General features: G+C 41.1%; 1 protein-coding gene and 1 long non-coding RNA gene across 8 annotated transcripts; both read left to right on the forward strand.

Moving 5' to 3' along the window:
* Positions 1–391: 391 nt before the first annotated feature.
* Positions 392–8,280, forward strand: MED18 (mediator complex subunit 18). 7 transcript variants are annotated; one of them, XM_045064050.1, is made up of 3 exons: positions 392–949; positions 1,113–1,271; positions 7,387–8,280. In XM_045064050.1, exons 2-3 carry the CDS (start codon positions 1,199–1,201, stop codon positions 7,938–7,940), a joined length of 627 nt encoding a protein of 208 aa, XP_044919985.1. In that variant the 5' UTR covers positions 392–949; positions 1,113–1,198; the 3' UTR covers positions 7,941–8,280. The 7 variants fall into 7 exon arrangements, with proteins under 7 accessions (XP_044919985.1, XP_004741082.1, XP_044919986.1 ...); XM_004741025.3 differs by having other exon boundaries at positions 1,129–1,271; XM_045064051.1 differs by having other exon boundaries at positions 1,194–1,271.
* A 7,865-nt stretch (positions 8,281–16,145) lies between these two features.
* On the forward strand, positions 16,146–22,067 carry LOC101683209. Its single transcript, XR_198615.3, has 3 exons — positions 16,146–16,461; positions 21,147–21,286; positions 21,457–22,067. It is a non-coding gene; the product is annotated as an uncharacterized LOC101683209 (long non-coding RNA).
* Positions 22,068–23,913: the final 1,846 nt, after the last annotated feature.

Consider the following 23,913-nt stretch of genomic DNA (forward strand, 5'->3'; position numbering starts at 1 on the left):
AACATTACGCTTCGCAGTAAACGGAGTCTTTTCACCCTCAGGTATCCCAGCAAAAAAAATCCGTTTTGTAAGCCTCTCTTTTCCCAGTTTTCCACTGCTCCCTTCCCCAGGCTTTCTTTTGCCCCTGTCAATTTCAAGAGATTTCCTAGACTACAACATTCCAGATCATCAAATTTGAAATTGTATTTTCCTAGAGGACGGCCTACGATGTCAAGCCCCCTCGTAAATCCCAGGAGACCCTCCAAAGGAGTCCGCCATCTTCCACACAGCGGCATTACGTCTCGCGCATGCGCTTCTGTTTGCGAGGCTGCAAAGAGGGAGATTTTTATCCCTTCTCGGCACCCTTACGTCGTGGGGCACCAGTGTCACGATTTACGTGACGTCCGTTTTTTGCCGGAAGTGGGAAGACGGGGAGGAGGTGTTGCACTTTCCAGAGGGCTTTAACTTTAGGGTTCGGGGTTAATTGTTTAAAATCTCCGAGGTACTGGGGTGAATATATTACCCACTTTACGAAAAGAGACTAGAGTGCGCTCGGAGGCGTGTTTCTAGTGTAAGTTGGTACGCGTCTTTGATGCTGGCTTAAGGGGACCTAAACCATTCTTTTAAAAAAAAGTTCATGGTTCCGCCTCGCTCTCTTTGAAAGGCATTTTCAGAGAGGTGGAACGCCTAGATTCTAGATTGAATCATACTCTGCCACCGACTTGCTGTGTGCCCTTGGGCCCCTCTCCGAGTCCCAGTGTCTTCATCTATAGATGGAAGAGTAGACAAAGTCTCTTAAGTCACCTCTTAGTTCTGAATGTTATTCCAGGCCCGAGCCACAAAGTCCTGGGGTTAAATATCATTGGTCCCTTTTTATAAGGAGGACATTGAGTCCCAGGTTTGACGACTTCCTCAAGATTGCACAGAAAACTTTTAGAGATTTCAGATATTGAGACTAGAAGATTGTGCTGTAAGTTCACGACCCCGACTCCTTTGTATATTTCTGTATCGGTTCCTGAAACTGGCCTAGAGCAGTTACTGAGATAGTTTGAATGGATGAATGAAACTTTTGATATCAAGGCCAGTGACCCAAGCAGGTCGGTTGTTTCTCTGCCCTTCTAATGTATTAACAGTGTAACACTGCTCCAGGTGTTTCTTCTGCTTTACTTGACTGGGGACTCTGAAACCAGTTCTGTTGTCTTCAACTTAATCAGACAGCATGGAGGCACCTCCGGTCACCATGATGCCTGTTACTGGAGGCACTATTAATATGATGGAGTACCTGCTGCAGGGTAAGTGAACCAGGCAACTTGGATGACTTGTTTTCCTCTCTCTGTTCATCATCTGTGGGGATGAGAGGCTATTATACAGAGGCAGCCTGCATGATTTCTGGCACTCAATAGATAGCAACTTCTTTAAAAGAATTTAAACGTTAATTATGGTCACAGACACAAACACATTAAATTAAGTGTACAGTTCCGTAGTGTTAATTACATTCACATTGTTGTACAACTGATTTTTAGAACTTTTTCATCTTGCAGAACTGAAACTGTATACCCTTTGAACACTAATTGCTCCTTCTCCTCACCCCCCACCCAGCCCTTCAGCTCTTAGCAACCACCTTTCTATTTTGTTTCTGATTTTGACTACTTTATATATTTCATATGAGTGGACTCATGCAGTGTTTATCTTTTTATGACTGACTGGTTTTACTTAGCATAATGTCCTCAAGGTTCATCCCTACTGTAGCATGTGACTGGATCCCCCTTTTTAAAGCTGAATGACATTTCATTGTGTGGATATACTACGTTTTCTTTATTCATCTGTCATTTGGGTTGCTTTCACCTCTTGGTTATCATGAATATTGCTGCAGCAAACATGGGGGTGCAAATATCTCTTCAAGATTCTGCTTTGAGAGGTGCCTGGGTGGCTCGGTCCTTGAACATCTGCCTTCAGCTCAGGCTGTGATCTCAGGGTCCTGAAATCAAACCCCACATTGGGTTCCCTGCTCAGTTCTCTGCTTCTCTCTCTCCCTCTCCACCCCTCACTCATACTCTCTCTGTCTCTTTCTCTCTCTCAAATAAAATCTTTAAAATAAAATTAAAAGAGTCTAAATTAAAAAAAAAAAAAAAAAGGCAGGTAAAATAACTTGTCCAGATAGGAGAACTCAAGATCCAGAGAGAGTAGTGATTTTCAGGAGGTCAGATAATGTTTCATGCAAGAGTTTAGACTTTCAGATCATCCATTTGGTAACTTAATATGAATAACATTAGGTTATTAATTTTCACTTCTTAAGCTAACTCTTCAGTCTTTCCCAACCCAGTAAGTGCCACTGTCATTCACCAGTTGCATGAACCAAGCATTTAGGAGTCCATCTCTGCTTTTCACTTTATTCCCACATCTAGTCCATCTCTAAGTTGTCATATTCGTTTTACTTCCAACATACATATTTTTTTAAGATTTTATTTATTTATTTGACAGAGAGAGTGAGAAAGCACAGCAGGCAAAGCAGCAGAGGGAGAGAGAGGGGCAGACTCCCCACTGAGCAGGAAGCCTGATGCAGGGCTTGATCCCAGGAGGCTGTGATCATGACCTGAGCCGAAGGCAGACGCTTAACTGACTGAGCACCCAGGTGCCCCTCAACATATATTTTAAATAAGTATTTTCTCCACCTGCAATGCCCTACACTGGTTTATCTTCCGGGACTTGAACTATTTTAGTAACCTTTTACTTATTACATTGTTTCTACTTCTGTTTATCTCTGTCTCTTCCTACACCAACAGGTAGTCATCTTTTTATTTTTTATTTATTATTATTATTTTTTTAAAGTAAACTTTGTGCCCTCAACGTGGGGCTTGAGCTCAAGATGCGCAGATCAAGAGTTGCATTCTAGGGGTGCCTCGGTGGTTCAGTTTGTTGAGTGTCTCACTGCTGATTTTGGCTCGGGTCCTGATCTCAGGGTCTTGGGATTGAGCTTCATGTCAGGCTCTGCGCACAGTGGAGAGTCTGATTCTCTCCCTCTCCTTCTGCCCCTCTCCCATGTGTGCTCTCTCTCAAATAAATCTTAAAAAAAAAAAAAAATGTGGGGAGGAGTTACATGCTCCACCAATTGAGCCTGGTATCAATGTAACACTTCTCCAGGTGTTTCTTGTGCTTCACTTGACTGGAGACTCCTAAACCAGTTCTGTTGTCTTCAACTTAATCAGACAGCATGGAGGCACCTCTGATCACCATGATGCCTGTCACTGGAGACATCATTAATATTTTGGAGTACCTGCTGTAGGGGACCTACCAGGCATTCCCGGTAGTCATCTTTTTAAATAATTGTTTTATTATTTAAAAATTCAAACTAATACATTGAACAGTCCATTTCTATCCTCTAGGTTTCAGTTTGTATCATTTTGCCATATTTGCTACATCTTTTTTCTTTCACTATTTTTTAAGTTTTTTTTTTTCTTTTAAGAGAGGGAGGGGCAGGAAGTTGGTGGAGGGAGAGGGAGAGAGAGAATCTTTTTTTAAGATTTTATTTATTTGACAGAGATCACATGTAGGCAGAGAGGCAGGCAGAGAGAGAGAGAGGAAGGGAAGCTGGCTCCCTGCTGAGCAGAGAGCCTGATGCGGGGCTCTATCCCAGAACCCTGGGATTATGACCTGAGCCTAAGGCAGAGGCTTAACCCACTGAGCCACCCAGGTGCCCCGAGAGAGAGAATCTTAAGCAGGCTCCGCTCCCAGCACAGAGCCCAAAACAGGACTTGATCTCAGAACCCTGAGATCATAACTTGAGCTGAAATCAAGAATCAGACCCTTAACTGCCTGAGCCACTTAGGCACCCCTTAAGACTGTATGTTTTTTGTTTTTTGGATTTTTTTTTTAAGATTTTATTTATTCATTCATTTTTCAGTGAGAGAGTGAGTACACACAAACAGGCAGAGTGGCAGGCAGAGGCAACGAGAGAAGCAGGCTCCTGGCCGAGCTAGGAGCTTGATGCGGGACTCCATCCCAGGATCCTGGGATCATGACCTGGGCTGAAGGCAGTGGCTTAACCAATTGAGCCACCCAGGCGTCCCAAGACTGTATGTTTAAGTAATCTCTACACCCAGCCTTGGGCTCAGACTTACAAGTCTGATATCAAAGAGTCACATGCTCCACTGACTGAGCCAGGCATATTCCCCTCTTTTGCTGTTCTTAAAGAAAATCTCTGCGGGCACCTGGGTGGCTCAGTTGGTTGAGCGATTGCCTTCTGTTCAGGTCGTGATTCTGGAGTTCCAGGATCAAACCCCACATTGGGCTCCCTGCTCAGCGGGGAGTCTTCTTCTCCCTCTGACCTCTCCCCTCTCATTCTCTCTCTCTCAAATAAATAAATAAAATCTTAAAAAAAAAGAAAATTTCTGACTTGTAACATTTTATTCCTAAACTCTTCAGTAAGCCTATCTAAAAAACAAGGATATTTTTCTTCATAACCTTAATACTATCATTATTATCTTAAGAAAATTAATAATATATTTTAATGTCACCTAACATCTAATCCATATTCAAAAGTTTGTCCCCAGCTGTGCCCAGAATGTATTTTTTAAACAAGATGCCATCAAGTATCATGCATTACATTTGATAATTGTGTCTCTTAAAAAGTCTCTCTTCATTTGGACCAGTCTCCCCTCAGCTACACTTTTTTGCCTCATGACTGTTTCTTGTTGAAGAGTCCATACCAGTGGTCCTGGAATGAGCCTCTGAAAATGTGAATGCAGTCATGTCTTTCCCTGTTTTGATGACAATAAAGTGCAGAGCCCATAGTTGCCCAGTGACCTCTGCGTAGAGTACCACCTTCACCACGAACTGTATGTCAGGCCTGCACTGCTGTGGCCCAGGCAAATCCTCACTTGGTTCTACCTTCTCACTCAGAGCACTTCAGGCACAAACACTGATACCTCTCCATTTTCTTTAATTGCCCAAGCCCTTTCCTGCCTCTGTGCCTTAGCCCTTGAAGATCCCCCTGGCCCAGTACTTTTCTCCAGCTCTTCACAGAACCGCCTCATTTTCATTCTTCAGTTTTCAGCCCAGTTGCATCCCCTTAGGGAGACCTTCTTTGACTCCAGCCCCTCAGAAAGGTCTTCTCTTCTCCATCCCCACCAGTTGCTCTCTATTCCATCTTCCTTTTATTTCCTTGTATTACTGTTTGCTTACTTATTTATTTTTTGTTTCCCCCACTAAATGGTAATCTCCCTTAGGGCATGGACCCCAGCTTCCTAGCATAGTGCCTAGAATAGCACTCAAAAAGTATATGTTGAATGAACCAACAATGACAAATGTTTGAGGAATGGGGTCTTCTGGGTGGCTCAGTCCATTAAGCATCTGCCTTTGGCTCAGGTCATGATCCTGGGATCGAGCCCCGCACTGAGTTTCCTGCTGACAAGGCAGCCTGCTTCTCCTCTCCCTCTGCCTGCCACTCACTCTGGTTTTGCTCTCTCCCTCTCTCTGTCCAGTAAATAAATAAAATCTTTAAGAAAAGATGTTTGAGGAATGAACAAACACATCTCTGATACTGTCCTGAATGTAGGGTACAATGTATTGAATGTAGGACTTGTTCCCTGCTCCCATGATCTTCTGTCCTGTGATTACTGGGATCTGATCTGTTGCTTTTCCTACAACACTCCCCATTCTCAAAAATTCAGTCTTTTGAGTCTCACTATCAGTATTTACTTTAGTAACAATAGTCTTATTTATTTTAACAGATTTAGTCAATAAATGTTTGAATACGTTACTAGCATTGGTGTATCATCAGTGGAGGGAGAAAGATGAATAAAGTATCAGTATACAACTGATATATTGAAAGATGACTAAAGAATTGAGGTGATAATGCTAAAGAAAACTAAAGCAGGGAGGTGGAAAGAGATTGGAGAGATGTGTGTTATCTTGTTCAGGGTGATTTAAAAAGACCTCTCTGATAAAGTGACACTTGAGCAAAGACCTGAAGGAAGTGATGGGGCGATGCATGCAGCTACTGGTGAGAAAAATTTTCTAAGTGTAGGGACTATGGGAAGAGACTCTGAAGAGAAATACTTTATCAAGTACTTGGCATTTTCAGGAAATAATAGGAAGATCACTGTAGCTAGAGAGAGTGATCTAGGGGAATAGTTGAAGGAAATGATGTTGGACTGGTAGCAAAGCAGAGTCCACAATGTATAGGACCTTGTAGATGATCGTAAAGACTTTAGGATTTATTCTGAATGACACGGGAAGCCATTGGAGGGTCCTAAGCAGAGGAGTGTTCTTATCTGCCTTCTATTCAAAAAGACCTCTTGGCTGTTGTGTATAGAAGAGAAGCAGGCGAGGGTAGAAGCAGGCTATTGCAAAAACCAGGTAAGAAATTAGAGAAACTTGGACTAGATGGAAATGAATGAGGAAGTGAAACATGGTTGTATTCTGCACATAGTTTTTAAAAAATTACAGATAGGATATGAGATGGGGGAAAGAAAGGAGTCAGGATGATTCTGTGGTTTGGAGCCTGGGTCACTGGAAGCACAGAGTTTGCATTTACCGTAATGGAGAAGACTGCAGGAGGAGTAAGATTGTGGAGGAAAAGCCAGCAATTGGATATGAACACACGAAGATAAAGAAAACAGTTGGATATATGAGTCTATAGCTCATGAGATAAATACAGGTGTCCTCAGGGCATAAATGATATTTGAAGCCATAGCACCAAATTAGGTCACTTTGGAAGGAAGAGATTGTTGATAAAGAGGACCAGGATTGAGTCCTAGGATCCTCCAGTGTTTGGGGAAGATGAGAAAGACCCACCGAAGTAAACTTAAAAGGAATGGTCAATTAGTTAGGTGAAGAACTAAGGGAAGAGTTGTGTCCCAGAGGCCAAGGGAAGAGTAGATTTCAAGGTGGGTATAATCTGACAACTATGTCAGATGCCGCTAGGAAGATGAACAAAATGAGAGCAAAGATCAGTGTATTTCTATGGAGCATTTCATTCCTTTGTATTTAAATATGTTACATAAAAAGGAAATGTTATAATATAGATAGAAAACTTGTGTTGCTAGAAATAGAAGATAACTTTTCAAGTAAACGACAGGAGTATTATTATTATTCTAGATAGATACTGTGGTTGTTGAGGCCTCTGAGCCCAAAGCCCACTGGCGATTAGTGTTTTAGGGAAGGCCTAAAGGCTTTCCTGTACCAACTAAGATAATGCAAAAAACTGAAAGAGGGTTAACTTTCTCATAAACTTTCTCATATGCTGCCATGGCAGCATAACCTCTCTGAAATCTCATATATTGGACCTATGCTTTACAAACATTGCACTAAACCATTGAGGTTTTTCATTTAAGTTTTTTCAATCTTTTGCTAATCCTAGTACCCAAAATGAAAGATAGGACTCAACCATACTCTTTCCTTCTTCAGGAAGCGTTCTAGATCACAGTTTGGAAAGCCTTATCCACCGCCTTCGTGGTTTGTGTGATAACATGGAACCTGAGACTTTCCTTGACCACGAGATGGTATTCCTCCTTAAGGGCCAGCAGGCTAGTCCATTTGTTCTCAGGGCCCGGCGTTCTATGGACAGGGGAGGAGCACCCTGGCATCTGCGTTACCTGGGACAGCCAGAAATGGGAGACAAGAACCGCCATGCCCTGGTGCGCAATTGTGTAGACATTGCAACATCTGAGAACCTCACTGACTTCTTGATGGAAATGGGCTTCCGCATGGACCATGAGTTTGTCGCCAAGGGTCACTTGTTCCGTAAGGGTATCATGAAGATTATGGTGTACAAGATCTTCCGCATCCTGGTGCCAGGAAACACAGACAGCACCGAGGCCTTGTCACTTTCCTATCTTGTGGAACTAAGTGTTGTTGCCCCAGCTGGTCAGGACATGGTCTCTGATGACATGAGGAACTTTGCTGAGCAGCTGAAACCTCTGGTTCACCTAGAGAAAATAGACCCCAAGAGGCTCATGTGACTAAGACAGTCTCTCTGCCACCGGGGCCTGACCTCACCTGTTACAAAAAAGAAGATGTTATAAAGGCTCCATTTCACCACTGCCAGCCGGGTGCCTCCCCCAGAAAGGAGAATGAGAACTTCGCTGGTTCTGTACAGTTTTCCTCATGTGGCAAGTTCACTTCTGTGACAGCCTTTCCAAATGAAAGACTTAGGATAACAAGACTCTATCCAGTCCTTCTGTATAAGGAAGGGAAACTGGAATAAATTAGCTTTTAGAAAGGAAAGCTTTTACTTGTTTTGCTATTTGTGTATAAGACTGCAAACTTGTACTGTGTGGTAATAAAAGCTATGAAGAGAAACATCTGTGATTCCAATTCTTTATCACCCTGCTAATTTGGGATGGATTCACTACCAGCTGGAACGACCAAAAAAAAAATGACAGTTTTTAGTTTTAATTCTGATAGAGGTGATAGTTTTTACCTTTAACCAAAGTATCACATTCATTGAAAAAAAAAATTTTTTTAAAGATTTTATTTATTTATTAAAGAGAGAGACACAGCAAGAGAGGAAACACAGGCAGGGAGAGTGGGAGAGGGAGAAGCAGGCTCCCCGTCAAGCAAGGAGCCTGATATGGGATTCGATCCCAGGACGCTGAGATCATGACCTGAGCCGAAGGCAGACACTTAATAGCTGAGCCACCCAGGTGCTCCAAAAAATTTTTAAATACAAAAATAAAACCTGTCATCCTATAATTCAAAAAGATATACTATCTTTATTCTGTTATATATACTTTTAATCTTTATTTTATAAATATATATGAGATTGATTGATTTTTTAAAGATTTTATTTATTTGACAGAGACATACCGAGAGAGGGAACGCAAGCAGGGGGAGTGGGAGAGGGAAAAAGCAGGCTTCCCGCCATGCAGGAAGCCTGATTCGGGGCTCAAACCCAGGACCCTGAGATCATGACCTGAGCTGAAAGCAGACACTTAACTACTGAGCCACCCAGGTGCCCCAAGATATATTTATTTTGTAAAATATTCTTTATATACTAGTTTATACCCTTCTTTTGTTGTTGTTGTTATTGTTTGTTTGTTTATATCACCTTTTCAGGACATTAGGCTATAGTGCTCTTCTATAAAAACAAAAACCCCATTAAAATAGGGAATTGAGGGCTGCCTGGGTGGCTCAGTGGGTTAAGCCTCTGCCTTCAGCTCAGGTCATGATCTCAGGGTCCTGGGATCGAGTCCCACATCGGGCTCTCTGCTAGGCAGGGAGCCTGCTCCTTTCTCTCTCTACTTGTGATCTCTCTCTGTCAAGTAAAATCTTTAAAAAAAAAAAAAAAAGGGAATTGAGGCAGAGATTAATTAGCTTTTTATGGGCGATACAGATACTAATTAGCAGAGATGGTATGTAAATATTGATAATTATAATTGCTATGTGTATCCCATCATGCAGATTTTCATAACTTAATTGATTCCCCTACTTTGGAATTTTTAGTTTGTTCCTAATTTTTGGCTTTTAAAAACATCCTCTAGGGGTGCCTGGGTGGCTCAGTGTATTGAGCATGTGACTCTCGGTTTCAGCTCAGGTGGTGATCTTGGGATTATGGGACTGAGCCCTGTTTGGCCTTCATGCTGGGGGCAGAATCTGTTTAAGAGTATCTCTCTCCCTCTGCCTCTCCCCCTGCCTCCACACTCACTCTCTTAAGATCAATGGATAAAATTAAAAAAAAAAAAAAAGACGAAAATCCTGTAATGCTAGTGCTTTTAGTAAAATCATTGTTGACATCTATGACTATTCTTTAGGATAAATTCTAGGGAACTGCTGAGTCAAACAGTAAGCGCTATTTTAAGACTTCTGCCATGCATTGCCAAATGCCTTCCAGAAATGTCCCAGTTTTCACTCCCACCAGCTGTAAATGAGATTCCCAAAAATGTTGCCAAAACTGGGTATGACTATGAAAACTTGTTTTTCCCATTTGATGATAAATGGTAACTAGTTTGAATTTTCTTTTTTTTTCTTTTATTTTTTTATGTAAGCTCTATGCTTAATGTGGGGCTTGAATTCATGACCCCAAGAGCAAGAGCCGTACACTCTACCGACTGAGCCAGTTAGGTGCCCAAATTTTCTTTTTCTTTTTTTAAAGATTTTTATTTTTTTTTTTTTTGAGAGAGTGCATGAGCTAGAGGGAGGGACAGAGGGAGAGGGAGAAGCAGACCCCCTACTGAGCAGGGAGCCTAGGGGCCTCAATCCCAGAGCCCCAAGATCAAGACCTGAACCAAAGTCAGAGACTTAACCAACAGAGCCACCCAGATGCCCCAATATTTTTTGTTTTTTTAAGTAACAGTTCTTTGTGGGATCGATTGTAGCTCATTTTAATACTTCCAGAGTTTTTAATACACTGGAGAGAGTTTGGTTTGCTAAAAAATTTTAGGTTATTCAGAATTTTCATTTTTTTCTGGGATATCCACTTACATCACACCCCTGTTGAGCTACATTGGACAAATCAGTTGTCTTTGGCATTACTTAAAAGATGATACGAATATTCTGTTAGGATATTTTGGGCTACAAGTAACAGAAAAGCCACCCCCCCCCAAAAAAAGAAAAGCCATCCCAAGCTGCCTTAAACAGTAAGAATGGAATTATCTCACATGATGATAAATTCTAAGATGGGGTGGCTTCCAAGTTGGGGAGCTGGTTATTTCTCTGGCTCTGGGAACCTGTTCTTGGCTTTCCCCTGAATGTTTTCAAGATAGCTTCCCCCACCCCCTCAGTTGCGGATTGCATAAATGGGTAAATCCTGTTCCTTTCTTCACAGGCATATTAGCATAATGATTCAGGCAAGGCCCCTTCTTGTTTTGTACTCTTCCCCTTTATTCCTAAACTCTACTCACTCCCACTTTCCTCCCATTTTGATATATGTTAAATGTATGTCTCTTTTGTCTGCCTGGTAATATGTGGAGTTATATGCACATATTTACTTCACACAAATGACACTGTGCTATACATGTTGCCTCTTTTTTTTTTTTTCACTTTCTAAAAATTAACATTGCTTTTGTGATATGCTCTTGTTGCCATATATAAACCCACCTCGGGGTGCCTGGGTGGCTCAGTCGTTAAGCATGTGCCTTTGGCTCGGGTCAGTTCATGGTCTCAGGGTCCTGGGATCGAACCCTGCATCAAGCCTTGCATGGAGCCCCGCATTGGGCTCCCTGCTTGGCGGGGAGCGTGCTTCTCCCTCTCCCACTTCCTCTTTTGTGTTCCCTCTCTCACTGTCTCTGTCAAGTTAATAAATAAAATCTTAAAAAAAAAAAAAACCTTACCTCCAAACTTCTAACTTACATGTGCTTTCATACTAATAGGAATATTAATACTCGAGTAGTGCTTAACTCCGGCAGGTGCTTTAAATGTTTTAACTCACATACTTCTTCCAATAGCCCTGAGGTAGATATTATTAACTCCCATTTTACTGATGAGAGGAAGACACAGAGAACTTGCTCGAATTTTCTATTTCTGTTGTTCAAAGTCAGAATTAGTAAATGGTGGAGCCTGAATTTCCACTGTCTTGCTCTGGAAGCCAGACACATCTCCACTTTGCCTCCATCCATGCTTTTTACCCATTCAGTCCCTTGAGGATGGAAACCTATATTGCCCTCAACTCTCTATTACCATAAAAAGTACTACAATAAGCGAATGTACAGACTGAGGTGGAATATTCCTCTGAAACACCTACCTGTGGGCATGCTCGATCTGCCAAACATTGACAGGTATCTTTTCAGAAGGGCTGTGCTATTTCACATTCCTATTACCAGTGCATAAGAACTCATACCCACATCCTCCTTATAACCTGTACCAGTTTGGAGGATGTCAGGTGGCAGCTCTTGGCTGTTTTGATTTGCATTTCTCGGTTATAATCAAATTCGGGCCTTTTTAAATATGCCTTTTAGGCATGTGCACCCGAATGTTTATAGCAGCAATGTCCGCAATAGCCAAACTATGGAAAGAACCTACATGTCCATCAACAGATGAACGGATAAAGAAGATGTGGTGCGCGCACACACACACACACACACACACACACACAGTGGAATACTATGCAGCCATCAAAAGAAATGAAATCTTACCATTTGCGGCAACATGGATGGAACTAGAGGGTATTATGCTGAGCAAAATAAGTCAGAGAAAGGCAATTATCGTATGATCTCCCTGATATGAGGAAGTTAAGAGGCAACGTGGGGGATTTAGGGGTAGGAAAAGAATAAATGAAACAAGATGGGATCGAGAGGGAGACAAACCATAAGAAACTCTTAATCTCACAACAACAAACTGAAGGTTGCCAGAGGAGGGGGTTAGGGAGAGGGGGGTGGGGTTATGGACACTGGGGAAGGTGTGTGCTATGGTGAGTGCTGTGAAGTGTGTAAACCTGGCGATTCACAAATCTGTACCTCTGGGGCTAATAACACATTATATGTTAATAAAAAAATAAAAAATTTTGGGGCGCCTGGGTGGCTCAATGAGTTAAAGCCTCTACCTTCAGCTCGGATCATGATCCCAGGGTCCTGCGATAGAGCCCTGTATCAGGCTCTCTGCTCCACAGAGAGCCTGCTTCCTCCTCTTTCTCTGCCTGCCTCTCTGCCTACTTATGATCTCTGTCAAATAACTAACTAACTAAATAAATAAATAAATAAACAAAATCTTTAAAATAATAAATACTTTTAAAAATTTTTTTAAATAAATAAATATGCCTTTTATATATCACCTTGAATAGACTTCTTAGTCTATACAGTGTGAAACTTACTGTGAAACAAAGGTACCTATATCCTTTGCCTGTTTTTCTATTTGGTTTCCTCTCTTGTTGGTTGGTAGAAATTACATGTATATTCTAGACATTCCGTGTTTGTTTTAAACATCACAGTTCCTTCTCCCAGTCTGTCACCTTCCTGTTAACTTTGTCTGTGATGTGATATTGTTAGTTAAGCATATGCCCTAAATTTTGACCTTATGATTTGGAATCTCATTTAAGAAGTCTTTATCTACCCAGAGGTAACAGTTTTTCTTTGTTAGCTTTATAGTTTAAATTTCTGACACTCAAGTCTTTCATCGGAATCTACCTTTAACATAATTTCAAGTGAAAATCCAGATTTTTTTCCTTCATACAGTGAATTCATTTTTCTATCACCATTGAAAAATAGAATCTACCTTTAACATAATTTCAAGTGAAAATCCAGATTTTTTTCCTCCATACAGTGAATTCGTTTTTCTATCACCATTGAAAAATCGTCTTTCTAATGCTTTGTGAGCCACCTTTTTCATATATTAAGTTCCCCTGTCTATACTTTCTTTCTAAACTCTCCATTCTATTCCATTGGTCTTTTTCTTCATTTCAGTGCCAGCAACACAATGTTTTTTATTACTGAGGCTTTGTAGTAGGGCCAGTTCTACCAGTAGGACAGGTAGCCTGACTTTTATTTCCCTCTCAAAATAGACTTAGCTTTCGGCTTTCGTAGACCTTTATTCTATCATATTCAGTTTATTTTTTTATTGTATCATTTTTATTTTTATTTCTTCCATACTCATTTTAGAATAAGTTTCCGTTTCTCACCATTACTACTAGAATTTTTATTGAAGTTTCATTGAATATATATAGATTAATTTAGGGGAGAACTGACATCTTTGCATGAAACCCTCCCCATAATTCACTGTGGCAGGTTTCCTTCACCTCTTTTAGGTCTCTGCTAAAATGTCAGAGAAGCCTGCCCTGACTATCCTAAGTAGCACAGTAGCTCACCCTCACTCTCTTATTTAATTTTTCCATAGCATTTATTACTATCCAACTTCAGATTATTTACTTACTGCTTCTCTTCTAGAATGTAAGATTCATGAGGAAAAGTGCTTTGTTTTGTTTTCTGCTGTGTCCCTAGCACTCAAAACTAACCTTTGTTAGTCACTCTGAATATTTGTTAAACAAATGAATAAAATCTTTAGGCTGCTAAGGTTTTCCCAATTATGACATTTATTCAGGTTTTCATGTCTCTGAATAGAGTTGAAAAAAATTTTTTTAAGATTTATTTCTTTGAGAGAGAGAGAGAGAGTGAGTGGCGGGGAGAGGTGGAGGAGGGGAGGCAGAGGGAGCGAGAGCCCCAGGCAGACTCCACACTGAATGCAGAGCCCCACATGGGGCTCGATCCTATGCTCCCAAAACTCTGAGACCATAATCCAAGCCAAAACCAAAAGTCAGATGCCCAACCGACGGTGCCACCCAGGAACCCCTGAAGAAAATTTTTAGTAAACTTCTTGGGCATTGCTTTTAGGCCAATTTCTGTAGACCAGGAGTCAGCAAACTACACCTGTGCAGGTCAGCTTGCTGTCTGGTTTTGTAAATAAAGTTTTATTGGAATATCCACATTCATTTAAATGTTGTCTATGACTGCTTTTGTACTGTATTGACAGAACTGAGTGGCCACCACAGAGATCACACGGCCCATAAAGCAGAAACTATTTGCTATCTGGCTCTTTACAGAAAAAGTTTGCTGATCCTCTCCATAGACTAGCTTATTTGCCATTATAGATCATGTTATCTATTTATTACATTTTTAAGGCAAATACTCCTGGTATAAAAGAAAACTATTGATTTTTTAAAAATATCTTTCTTATTTATTTATTAGAGAGAGAGAGCATGAGAGGAGAGAGGTCAGCGAGAGAAGCAGACTCCCTCCCGGGCAGGGAGCCTGATGTGGGATTTGATCCCAGGACTCCAGGATCATGACCCGAGCTGAAAGCAGTCACCCAAGCAACTGAGCCACCTAGGCACCCTGAGTTTTTTTAAGATAAGTCTTCTATAGTTTTGAGAGTTTGCTTGCTGATTATCTTGTGTTTTTCATACAGACTGTCATATCATTGGCAAGAGTGGCAAGCAGAAAGAGTACATACCTCTTTCACTTTTTTCTTGTCTGAAAGAATTGGCCAGACTCTTCAGTACTCTAGCCAACACTCATGGTCATAATGAGCAGCCACTACATCATCCTAATTTTATTATTTTTTTAAGATTTTATTTATTTATTTGAGAGAGAGACAGTGAGAAAGAGCATGAAAGGAGAGAAAGTCAGAGGGAGAAGCAGGCTCCCCGTGGAGCTGGGAGCCCCATGCACGACTCCATCCCGGGACTCCGGGATCATGACCTGAGCCAAAGGCAGTCACTCAACCAACTGAGCCACCCAGACGCCCCATTGTCCTGTTTTTAATGCTTTTGCACCAAATGTCTCTGTTAAGTATGATGAAAAATTACATGATTTTTACCCTTTGGTCTGTCCATGTGATGAATTATATTGACAGACTTTCTGCTATTGGGCCATCCTTGTATTCCTGGGATCACTCCAAAGCATCATGATATTATCTTTTAAATACCCTGTTGGATTTGAGTGCCTATTATTTTGTTTGGGATATTTGAATTGTGGACTACCTTAATTGCCATGCAGAGATCTATGCAGTGACCACACCCTGTTTTTCCAACCTCTGCTGGAACTACAAGCTAAGCGCTATGCTAGATGCTGCATTACAACAATGGCTATGATACAGTCCCTGTCTTTAATAGCTCCCATTTATAGTGGCAGAAACAGACATTTTATACAGTTTATATAGTCATAAAAGTTAAATGAACAAAGATCTCCTTCCCCAGATGAATGACCAAGCAGGTCTGCTTCCTTTTCCTTGGATATACCTTAACACTCTTGCATATGTATTATCTTTCTTTCTTTCTTTTCCTTTTTTTAAATTTTATTCATTTATTAGACAGAGATCACCAAGTAGGCAGAGAGGCGGGCAGGGGGGTGGGAAGCAGGCTCCCCACTGAGCAGAGAGCCTGATGCCGCTCTTGATCCCAGGACCCTGAGATCATGACCTGATCCAAAGGCAGAAGCTCAATCCACTGAGCCACCCAGGCACCCCTGTATTATCTTTCTTAATACCCTTTCCTCTTTGGTTCCCCACTCTTCTCTGCACAATCAAGAAGCGGGATCAAAACAAACAAACAGGGGCACCTGGGTGGCTCAGTAGGTTAAAGCCTCTGCCTTTAGCTCAGGTCATGATCTCAGGGTCCTGGGATTGAGCCCCGAATCGGGCTCTCTGCTCCGTGGGGAGCCTGCTTCCTCCTCTCTCTCTCTCTGCCTGCCTGTCTGCCTACTTGTGATCTCTGTCAAATAAATAAATAAAATCTTTAAACAAACAAACAAACAGGATCAAACAATGGAAAGCATGTAAAAGAGTGGTTAAGGGCTCAGGCTGGAGTGACAGCTAGGTTCCAGTTCTAGCCATGCCATTCACTAGCTGTGTGACCTTGCACGTATTGCACCACCCCGGAGATCTATTTCCTCATCTGTCAAACGGAGACTACCTTCATCACGTAGAAGATCCGGTGAACTAACCTGCGTAAAGGCTTTCAACACAGGGCCTGACGGCTGCCAGGATTTTCCCTTTCTGTCCTGGACCACAAGAAGGTCACAAAGTCTCTTTCCTCTGACTTCTGACGTTAGATGGCAAGTAAGTAGCATCACTTGTTTCACAATTCACAATGTTCTCCCTATAGTAATTCTTTTTTTTTTTTTAAAGATTTTTATTTATTTATTTGACAGAGAGAGATCACAAATAGACAGAGAGGCGGGGAGAGAGAGAGGAGGAAGCAGGCTCCCTGCTGAGCAGAGAGCCTGATGTGGGGCTCGATCCCAGGACCCTGAGATCATGACCTGACCTGAAGGCAGAGGCTTAACCCACTGAGCCACCCAGGCACCCCTCCCTATAGTAATTCTTTATGTATCTTGGCTTCTGGTGCTACCATTTAGTAGTGTCTTGGCCAAGTTAGTTAAACTCTCAGAATGTCTATTTTCTTATCTGTAAAACAGGATTCATAGACGGAAGGATTCCTCATAGAATTGTCATATGAATTACATGATCTTATGCATAAAGACGTAATGAACTGCTTGGCACTTGAGTGCTTAATACTTGTTAACTGTTTTCTGTTTCAGTATTATTAACACGACTGTATGCTTCTTACAGGGAAGAACTGGGTTTTATAGTATAACATAACGGTTAAAACTCTATAATCTTGAGTTCAAATGTGAATTCCCACATAAGTATGTTGCTCAAGCTGGGTAGCCCTCTCTAGGCCTTAGTTTCCTTATCTGCAAAATGGGAATGATAAAAGAACCCAGTTCCTAGAGGTTGTTGTAGGGATTAAATGAAATAACCCACTCACTGAGAATTTAGCATGGTGCCTGGCATAAATACTGATTTCTTGATCATTTAACAAGTATCAAGTAATGTGCTAAGGGTTTTATTTAGCAATGTTTTATTTTATTTCTGTGAACCCCATGACCCTTGCCTAGCTTAGTACTACTCATATAATGACCTTTCAAATATTTATTGAATAAATGAGTGAGTGAATTAGTGAATGCTGAGCTGTATGCCACAAGAATCTTGCCTCTGTAAGCTGGTTTGTCCCAGGTTAACACTCCTCATTCCTCTGAGATGACTTGGTGTGTAAGCCATAAGGTTTAACATCTGTAAAAAACAGGAGAAGATTATAGAAAGGGGGAGGTGTTAAACCCTGGCCTTTTTCACTCTAGAGAAATCACTCATATTTTAGTGCTTGAACTTATTTCTCAGAACTGGTAAAATGAATTTTAAAACCGCTACCACTTTTGAGGTAAAATTTACAACATTCAGTGTCACGGAGAACATAGAGAAAGGAGCACCTTTTGGGAGGAAATAAAAATTGATGCAACTGTTCCTGAGGGCGTTTAGCCTAAGAAAATAACTAGGGATGTGCACAAAGATGTAGTTTAAAGCTGGTCATCTTAGGGGTACCTGGGTGGCTCAGTCATTAAGCATCTGCCTTCAGCTCAGGTCATTATCTTGGGGTCCTGGGATCAAGCCCCACATTAGGCCCCCCGCTCAGCAGGAGGACTTCTTCTCCCTCTCCCACTCCCTCTGCTTGTGTTCCCTATTTTTCTGTCTCTCGCTCTGTCAAATAAATAAATAATCTTTTTAAAAAATTATTAAATCTGGTCATCTTAGTGATGTGTATAGCCTACAAAAAGGAAATACTCTAGATGTCTCATAAAAGGAGGTGGGATAAATGATACTTTATTCACAAATGAGATATCTTGCAGTCATGCAAAAGAAATTGTAGTAATGAGTTTAATGACATGGGAAAATATTCCAGATACTTATTAACTTGTGACTTTAAGAAAATTACTTAATTTCTCTGCCTCAGTCTCCTTATCAGTAAATGGGAATATTAATATTGACTTCCTTATAGTTATCATGAGGATTAAATGAGTTATGCATAAGAATATTTGGAATTGTACCTGTCCCATTTATAGATATAACCTGTAATTATTATTATGTGAGAAAAAAGTTTAAAAACAATGTGTATGATATGCTATTACTTACAAAACATATATACATAGGGGAAAAGGTATGAAAGTACATACTTCAAAATGTTATGAGCTACTTCTTGGTGTTGGAAATAATGGTATATTTTATAGCTTGTTTTGCCTTTTTTTTTTTTTACAATAAATATATATGGCTTGTGTAACTTAAAAACAATAATTAAAACAAAAACAAAACATAGGGTGCCTGGGTGGCTTAGTCGGTTGAGCCTCCGACTCTTGGTTTTAGTTCATGTCATGATCTCAGGGTTGTGAGATCAAGCCCCATAATAGGCTCTGAGCTCAGCAAGGAGTCTGTTTGTCCCTCTCTCTCTGTTCCTTCCCCTGCTCCCACTCTCTCTCTCTCTCAAATAAATAAATAAAATCTTTAAAAAAAAAAAAAAAAGATCAATTTCTTCAGTAGGGGAGTCAGGGTGACGAGAATTTTCTACCCTGTCTGTGCCCTTCTTGTTAGCTGGTATAGCTGGTATAAAAGTATGAAAGGGGGTTAGTTTTCTTTCACTTTAAAAGATAATCTCCCCTTAGAGGAGAGATGGACCCAGCATCCAGAATGCCCTTAGGCAGTAGCAAGTCCTTAGCAAAGTGGGGCCTGGCAATATAGAACCAACACTGAACTCTAGAGGTGAACAGGATATGAGTCATCACACTGGCATTCTGTCAGGTTGACTAAAATCATGTCTATGTTTTCCTTGGAGGTGTGAATGTGAAGTGATGAGATTAATTTAAAAAAAACATACAAATATATCAAGATAAACATCTAAATAAATGGCTCCCTTCAAAGTACTTATTTTGAGAAATCACACACTTACTAACAAATTTTTGCTATTCGTATAATTTTTTGGATTTTGGGGGGGATGGGAGAAGTCAAACCAATAGACCTCAAAATTGTTTTGGATGGAATATTTTTCCTCCTCCTAATTTATTAAAATTGTGATACTAAGTGCTTTTCAGGTTTTTTTTTTTTTTTTAAATACTAAGTGCTTTTAAAGATGTAGTGAAACAGGTATTATTCAAGTGTTTCTAGTGGCATTATAAATTAGTAAAAACCTACTGGAAAGCAATTTGGAAGTAAATATTAAGAATCATCAAATCTTCTGGGGCACCTGGGTGGCTCAGTTGATTAAGCATCTGACTCTTGATTTCAGCTCAAGTTATGATCTCATGGGTGAGAGAAAATTAAGAAGGCTCCATGCTCAGCTCGGAGCCCCTTGCAGGGCTTGATCTCATGACTCTGAGATCATGAGTTGAGCTGAAATCAAGAGTTGGATACCTAACTGACTGAGGCACCCAGGCACCCCCCGCCTTTTAAAAAAAATATTTGTTTCAACAGTGCCACTTTTAAAAAACTTATTTATTTGACAGAAAGCAGGGGAAACAGCAGGTAGAGGGAGAAGCACAAACTTCCCACTGAGCAAGGAGCCCAACTCGGGAGTCAGTCCCAGGACCCTGGGATCATGACTTGAGCTGACGGCAGATGCTTAACCAACTGAACCATCCAGGCACCCCACTTCTGATTACTTCAAAATTGGAATTTGTCTTTATGGAAGATGAAGATTTGCAGGGCACCTCGGTGGGGCAGTCAGTTAAGCCTCCAACTTTTGATTTCATCTCGGGTCATTATCATAGGACTGTGGGATCAAGCCCCACATTGGGCTCTGTGCTGGGCACTTGGGCACAGAGCCTGCTTAGGATTCTTTCTCTCCCTCTGTATGCACCCCCTCTCCCACCACTCACTCCCTCTCACTCAAAACAAACAAACAAACAAGAAGATTTGCTGCCAGAGAGCCTGTGTCATAGACCCTGAAGTTTTTTCTGAATTGGGCGTCCCAGTAATGGTTTGAAGAGTGGAAACCTCCTGGGCATAAGCGTGCTGCCTCCAAGGTGATGACAACCTTGAAGTAAATAATATTCATTTGTTGGTACCAGGTATGTCCTGTGTTTAAGGAATCACTCAAAATACTGTTGTGGGTCCCAGACCGACCAGAGATTGGGCCCACTTCTGAAAGTCAGTCTTTATTAGATGTACCTGAAAAGGTAGGTGGTCTAGAGGAAATAATCATCACTCCCATTTATGAAGCACTAACTATGTTGTAGGCACTATGCTAAAAACAAAAACTATCATGTTTTAATCTCTAACAACAATATTTCAAGATAGATATTATTGTCTTCATTTTACTGGTGAGAAAAATGAGGCTCTCGGAGAAACATGGTCATGGTCACAGCTGTGAGAGACAGAACTGGATTTTAACCAAGCTTGCCTTCAAAAGTATCTTAAGACTCAACAGTGCTCAGTAGAGCTCCTACCATTTGCATGAGTTTATTTGGTGACCTAATACTGATGGGGAGGAACAGAAAAGCTTTCAGGGGGAAAACAGTCTTTAATGTCCCCCTACCTACCCTTGAGGACCTGCCTATGTCTGAGTCCTGTAGAATAAGGGACTGCAAATTAACTGTTTTCTGGGGCACCAGGGTGGCTCAGTAGGTTGAGCATCTGCCTTCAACTCAGGTCATGATCCCAGGGTCCTGAGATTGAGTCCTGGGACTGAGTCAGCAGGGAGTCTGCTTCTCCCTCTGCCTCCCCCTCCCCCTGCTTGTGCTCTCTCTCTCACTCTGTCAAATACATAAAATATTTTTTAAAAAATAAACCAAACTGTTTTCCTGTTTTATTCCAAGTCTCAAACAGAGCTGCTATGGGGCCCAGATGACAGAATGTGAAAAGGTGGAGGAATAGGGTCTCTAGCACCCTTTTTTGAAATATATTCCACTTTGTTACAGTGTGGATCTTGAAGAATTGCTCTGTTATTCTGAGGTGGACACAAACTGGCAAGGACATCAGAGTTGGTGAAGTCCCAACCCAGGCCAAGAACCCAAAGAGCCTCCCTGGGCAGCGACATTGGTGGCCAAAGTAGGAACAGGTAAGTGTAATGGATACACCTTGTCTGTGTCAAGATTCTTAGGAGATATCTACAAGGACAGGATCATTTAACCAGATAAGACCTGTCAGTTGGGAGCATGGGAGTGATTTATTCCTTGAGGCCCAAGGAGGCTCATGTGATAAGAACTTAGAGCTCTACTCTGTACACAGAAGGAGTTCAGCGGCATTTGTAGACATCTTTATGGACATGGTTCACCTGGGATGCAAATACTGAAGGAACTCAAATAAATGACACTTGAAGAAACAAGAAGATATAATGAATAATCCAATAAAGAGAATGTAGAAGCAATAGTAAGTAAATAAAGTGATTCAAAGTGGCTACATCTGATGATCACCTAAATATCCTATTAGAATCTTGGGGATGTGGACCCAGGAATCTCTATTTTTCCCTTATTAATCTCTCTAGGTGAATGTGAAGATCTGTGGTTTAGGAACCACTATTCCTGGCAACCCTATTCAAAAACTGCAAATCATTTTCAGGCATTTGGAAATTAGCTCTTACAGATGGAAGCAAAATTGGACCCCTCTTTATTGCTTTCTAGGAACTGGCAATCTAATTAGAGAAGTGAGGACATACCTCATAAGATCTTCAGGGTTAGAAGTAGGTCTTGAAAGATGAGTACAATTTCAGGGGTGCCTGGGTGGCTCAGTGGGTTAACCTGCCTTCAGCTCAGGTCATGATCTCGGAGTCTGGGGATGGGGGCCTTGTCAGACTCAACACTCAACAGAGAGTCTGCTTCTCTCTTTGCCCCTGCCTTACCCCAGCCCCTCATGCTCTCACTCTCTCTCCAATAAATAAATAAAATCTTAAAAAAATAAAGATGAGTACAATTTCAAAAATGAAGTAGTTGAAGAATAGGAATGAATGAAAGCAGGAGGTGGTTGAGAGGACAGTGAGTCCTCCACCTTTATTTTATTTTAAAGATTTTATTTATTTATTTGACAGAGAGAGATGACAAGCAGGCAGAGAGGCAGGCAGAGAGAGAGGAGGAAGCAGGCTCCCTGCTGAGCAGAGAGCCCGATTTGGGGCTTGATCCCAGGACCCTGAGATCATGACCTGAGCTGAAGACAGCAGCTTAACCCACTGAGCCACCCAGGCGTCCCAGTCCTCCACCTTTAATTTGTATAAGTAAACTAAGATCTGACTCAACCATTCCTCTTTTAGGATATTTTTCCAGGAAAACTATTAAGGCTGATACCCTTTGCTGTGTTATTCATAATTTCAAGGAACACCTCAAAAGAACCAATATATTGTACAGTAATAGTAGAAAACAATTACATCATAGAATACTATACAACTCTGTAGAATAAATCTGTGTACGTAGAATGCTGTTGTAGAAAATGTAATCCATGGGGAAACGCTCATGATACATAAAGTAGCAAACAAGAATATTAAATACATCAGGTATGATCCCAATTTTAAAATACATAGATACATGTGTGTGTATATACAGTGGAGAGAGCTACAAAATGTTATGGATTATGCATAATATTTTTTTCCATTTTGCTTATCTGTATTCATGAATTTTCTGCACTGATTGTGTTCCCCTGTTTTTGAGCATTATATCATGGAAACTTACAAACATACCCCAAAAAAGAAAGAAGTGTATAGTAAACCCCCATTTACCAATCACCAAGCTTCAGCAATTTCCAAAACTTCACCAATGTTATTTCATCTCTCTGTCCCCCCAACACTTTTTATTCTTGGGAGAGAGAGAGAGAGAGAGTGAGCACATGTGAGTGGCTGGGGAGGGGAAGAGGGAGAGGGAGACAGAGAATCTTAAGCAGGCTCCACGCCCAGTGCAGAACTAGATGCCAGGCTCCATCTCACCACCATGAGATCATGACCTGAGCCCAATCCAAGATGCCGGTGCTTAACCAACTAAACCACCCAGGCACCCTCCTGGAGAATATTAAAACAAATCCCAGATAGCATGCCATTCTTTGCTTAAATATTTTTAGCATGTATCTCTAACTTAATATTTAAACAAGAGCATACCATTATTATATGTAACAAAATTAACACCAGTTAATATCACGTGATCCTCACTTATTATTCACATTTCCCTAATTGTCCTTTCATGATTGGTTCATTTGGGTCAGGATCCAAAAGAGGTCAACATGTTACATTTGGTTTTTATGTCTCTTAAGTTTCCTTTTCTTCTATAATGTTTCCTTCCTCCCCGCCTCTCTTTTCATGCCAGTGATATCAAGTAACAGAAGAAGCTAGATAATCTGGTTTACAATATACAGCTCAGTCATCTGCTGTTGGTGGTTCCTACAGGAAGGTCTCCCTGCCCACCTCTGATCATCCCTCCATGTGGCACAGGGGATATTTAATTCTATTTAATTGTTAATTCTTATTCCAAAGGACCTTTAAGGACCTTCAGATTCAACTGTGAAGAGTAACTCAAGAAAGGAAAGCCTAGAAAGGTGACTCCCTCCGTCTCTACAGTAACTTAAACCAGGCCCAGTTCCTTTGGACGCTGTTTCCTGTCTGGTACTCTGATAATCCATGTCAGGAAGCCCATCTCCTTTCAGAGACTGGCTCTTCAGGATGATTCTGGGGGCAGGAGGGTACTGGCGTGGCCAGAGGCTGGAAATAGC

The sequence above is a fragment of the Mustela putorius genome, unplaced genomic scaffold (assembly GCF_011764305.1).
Source record: "Mustela putorius furo isolate JIRA1106 unplaced genomic scaffold, ASM1176430v1.1 tig00003853_pilon_pilon_pilon, whole genome shotgun sequence".
Taxonomy (NCBI): Eukaryota; Metazoa; Chordata; class Mammalia; order Carnivora; family Mustelidae; genus Mustela; species Mustela putorius.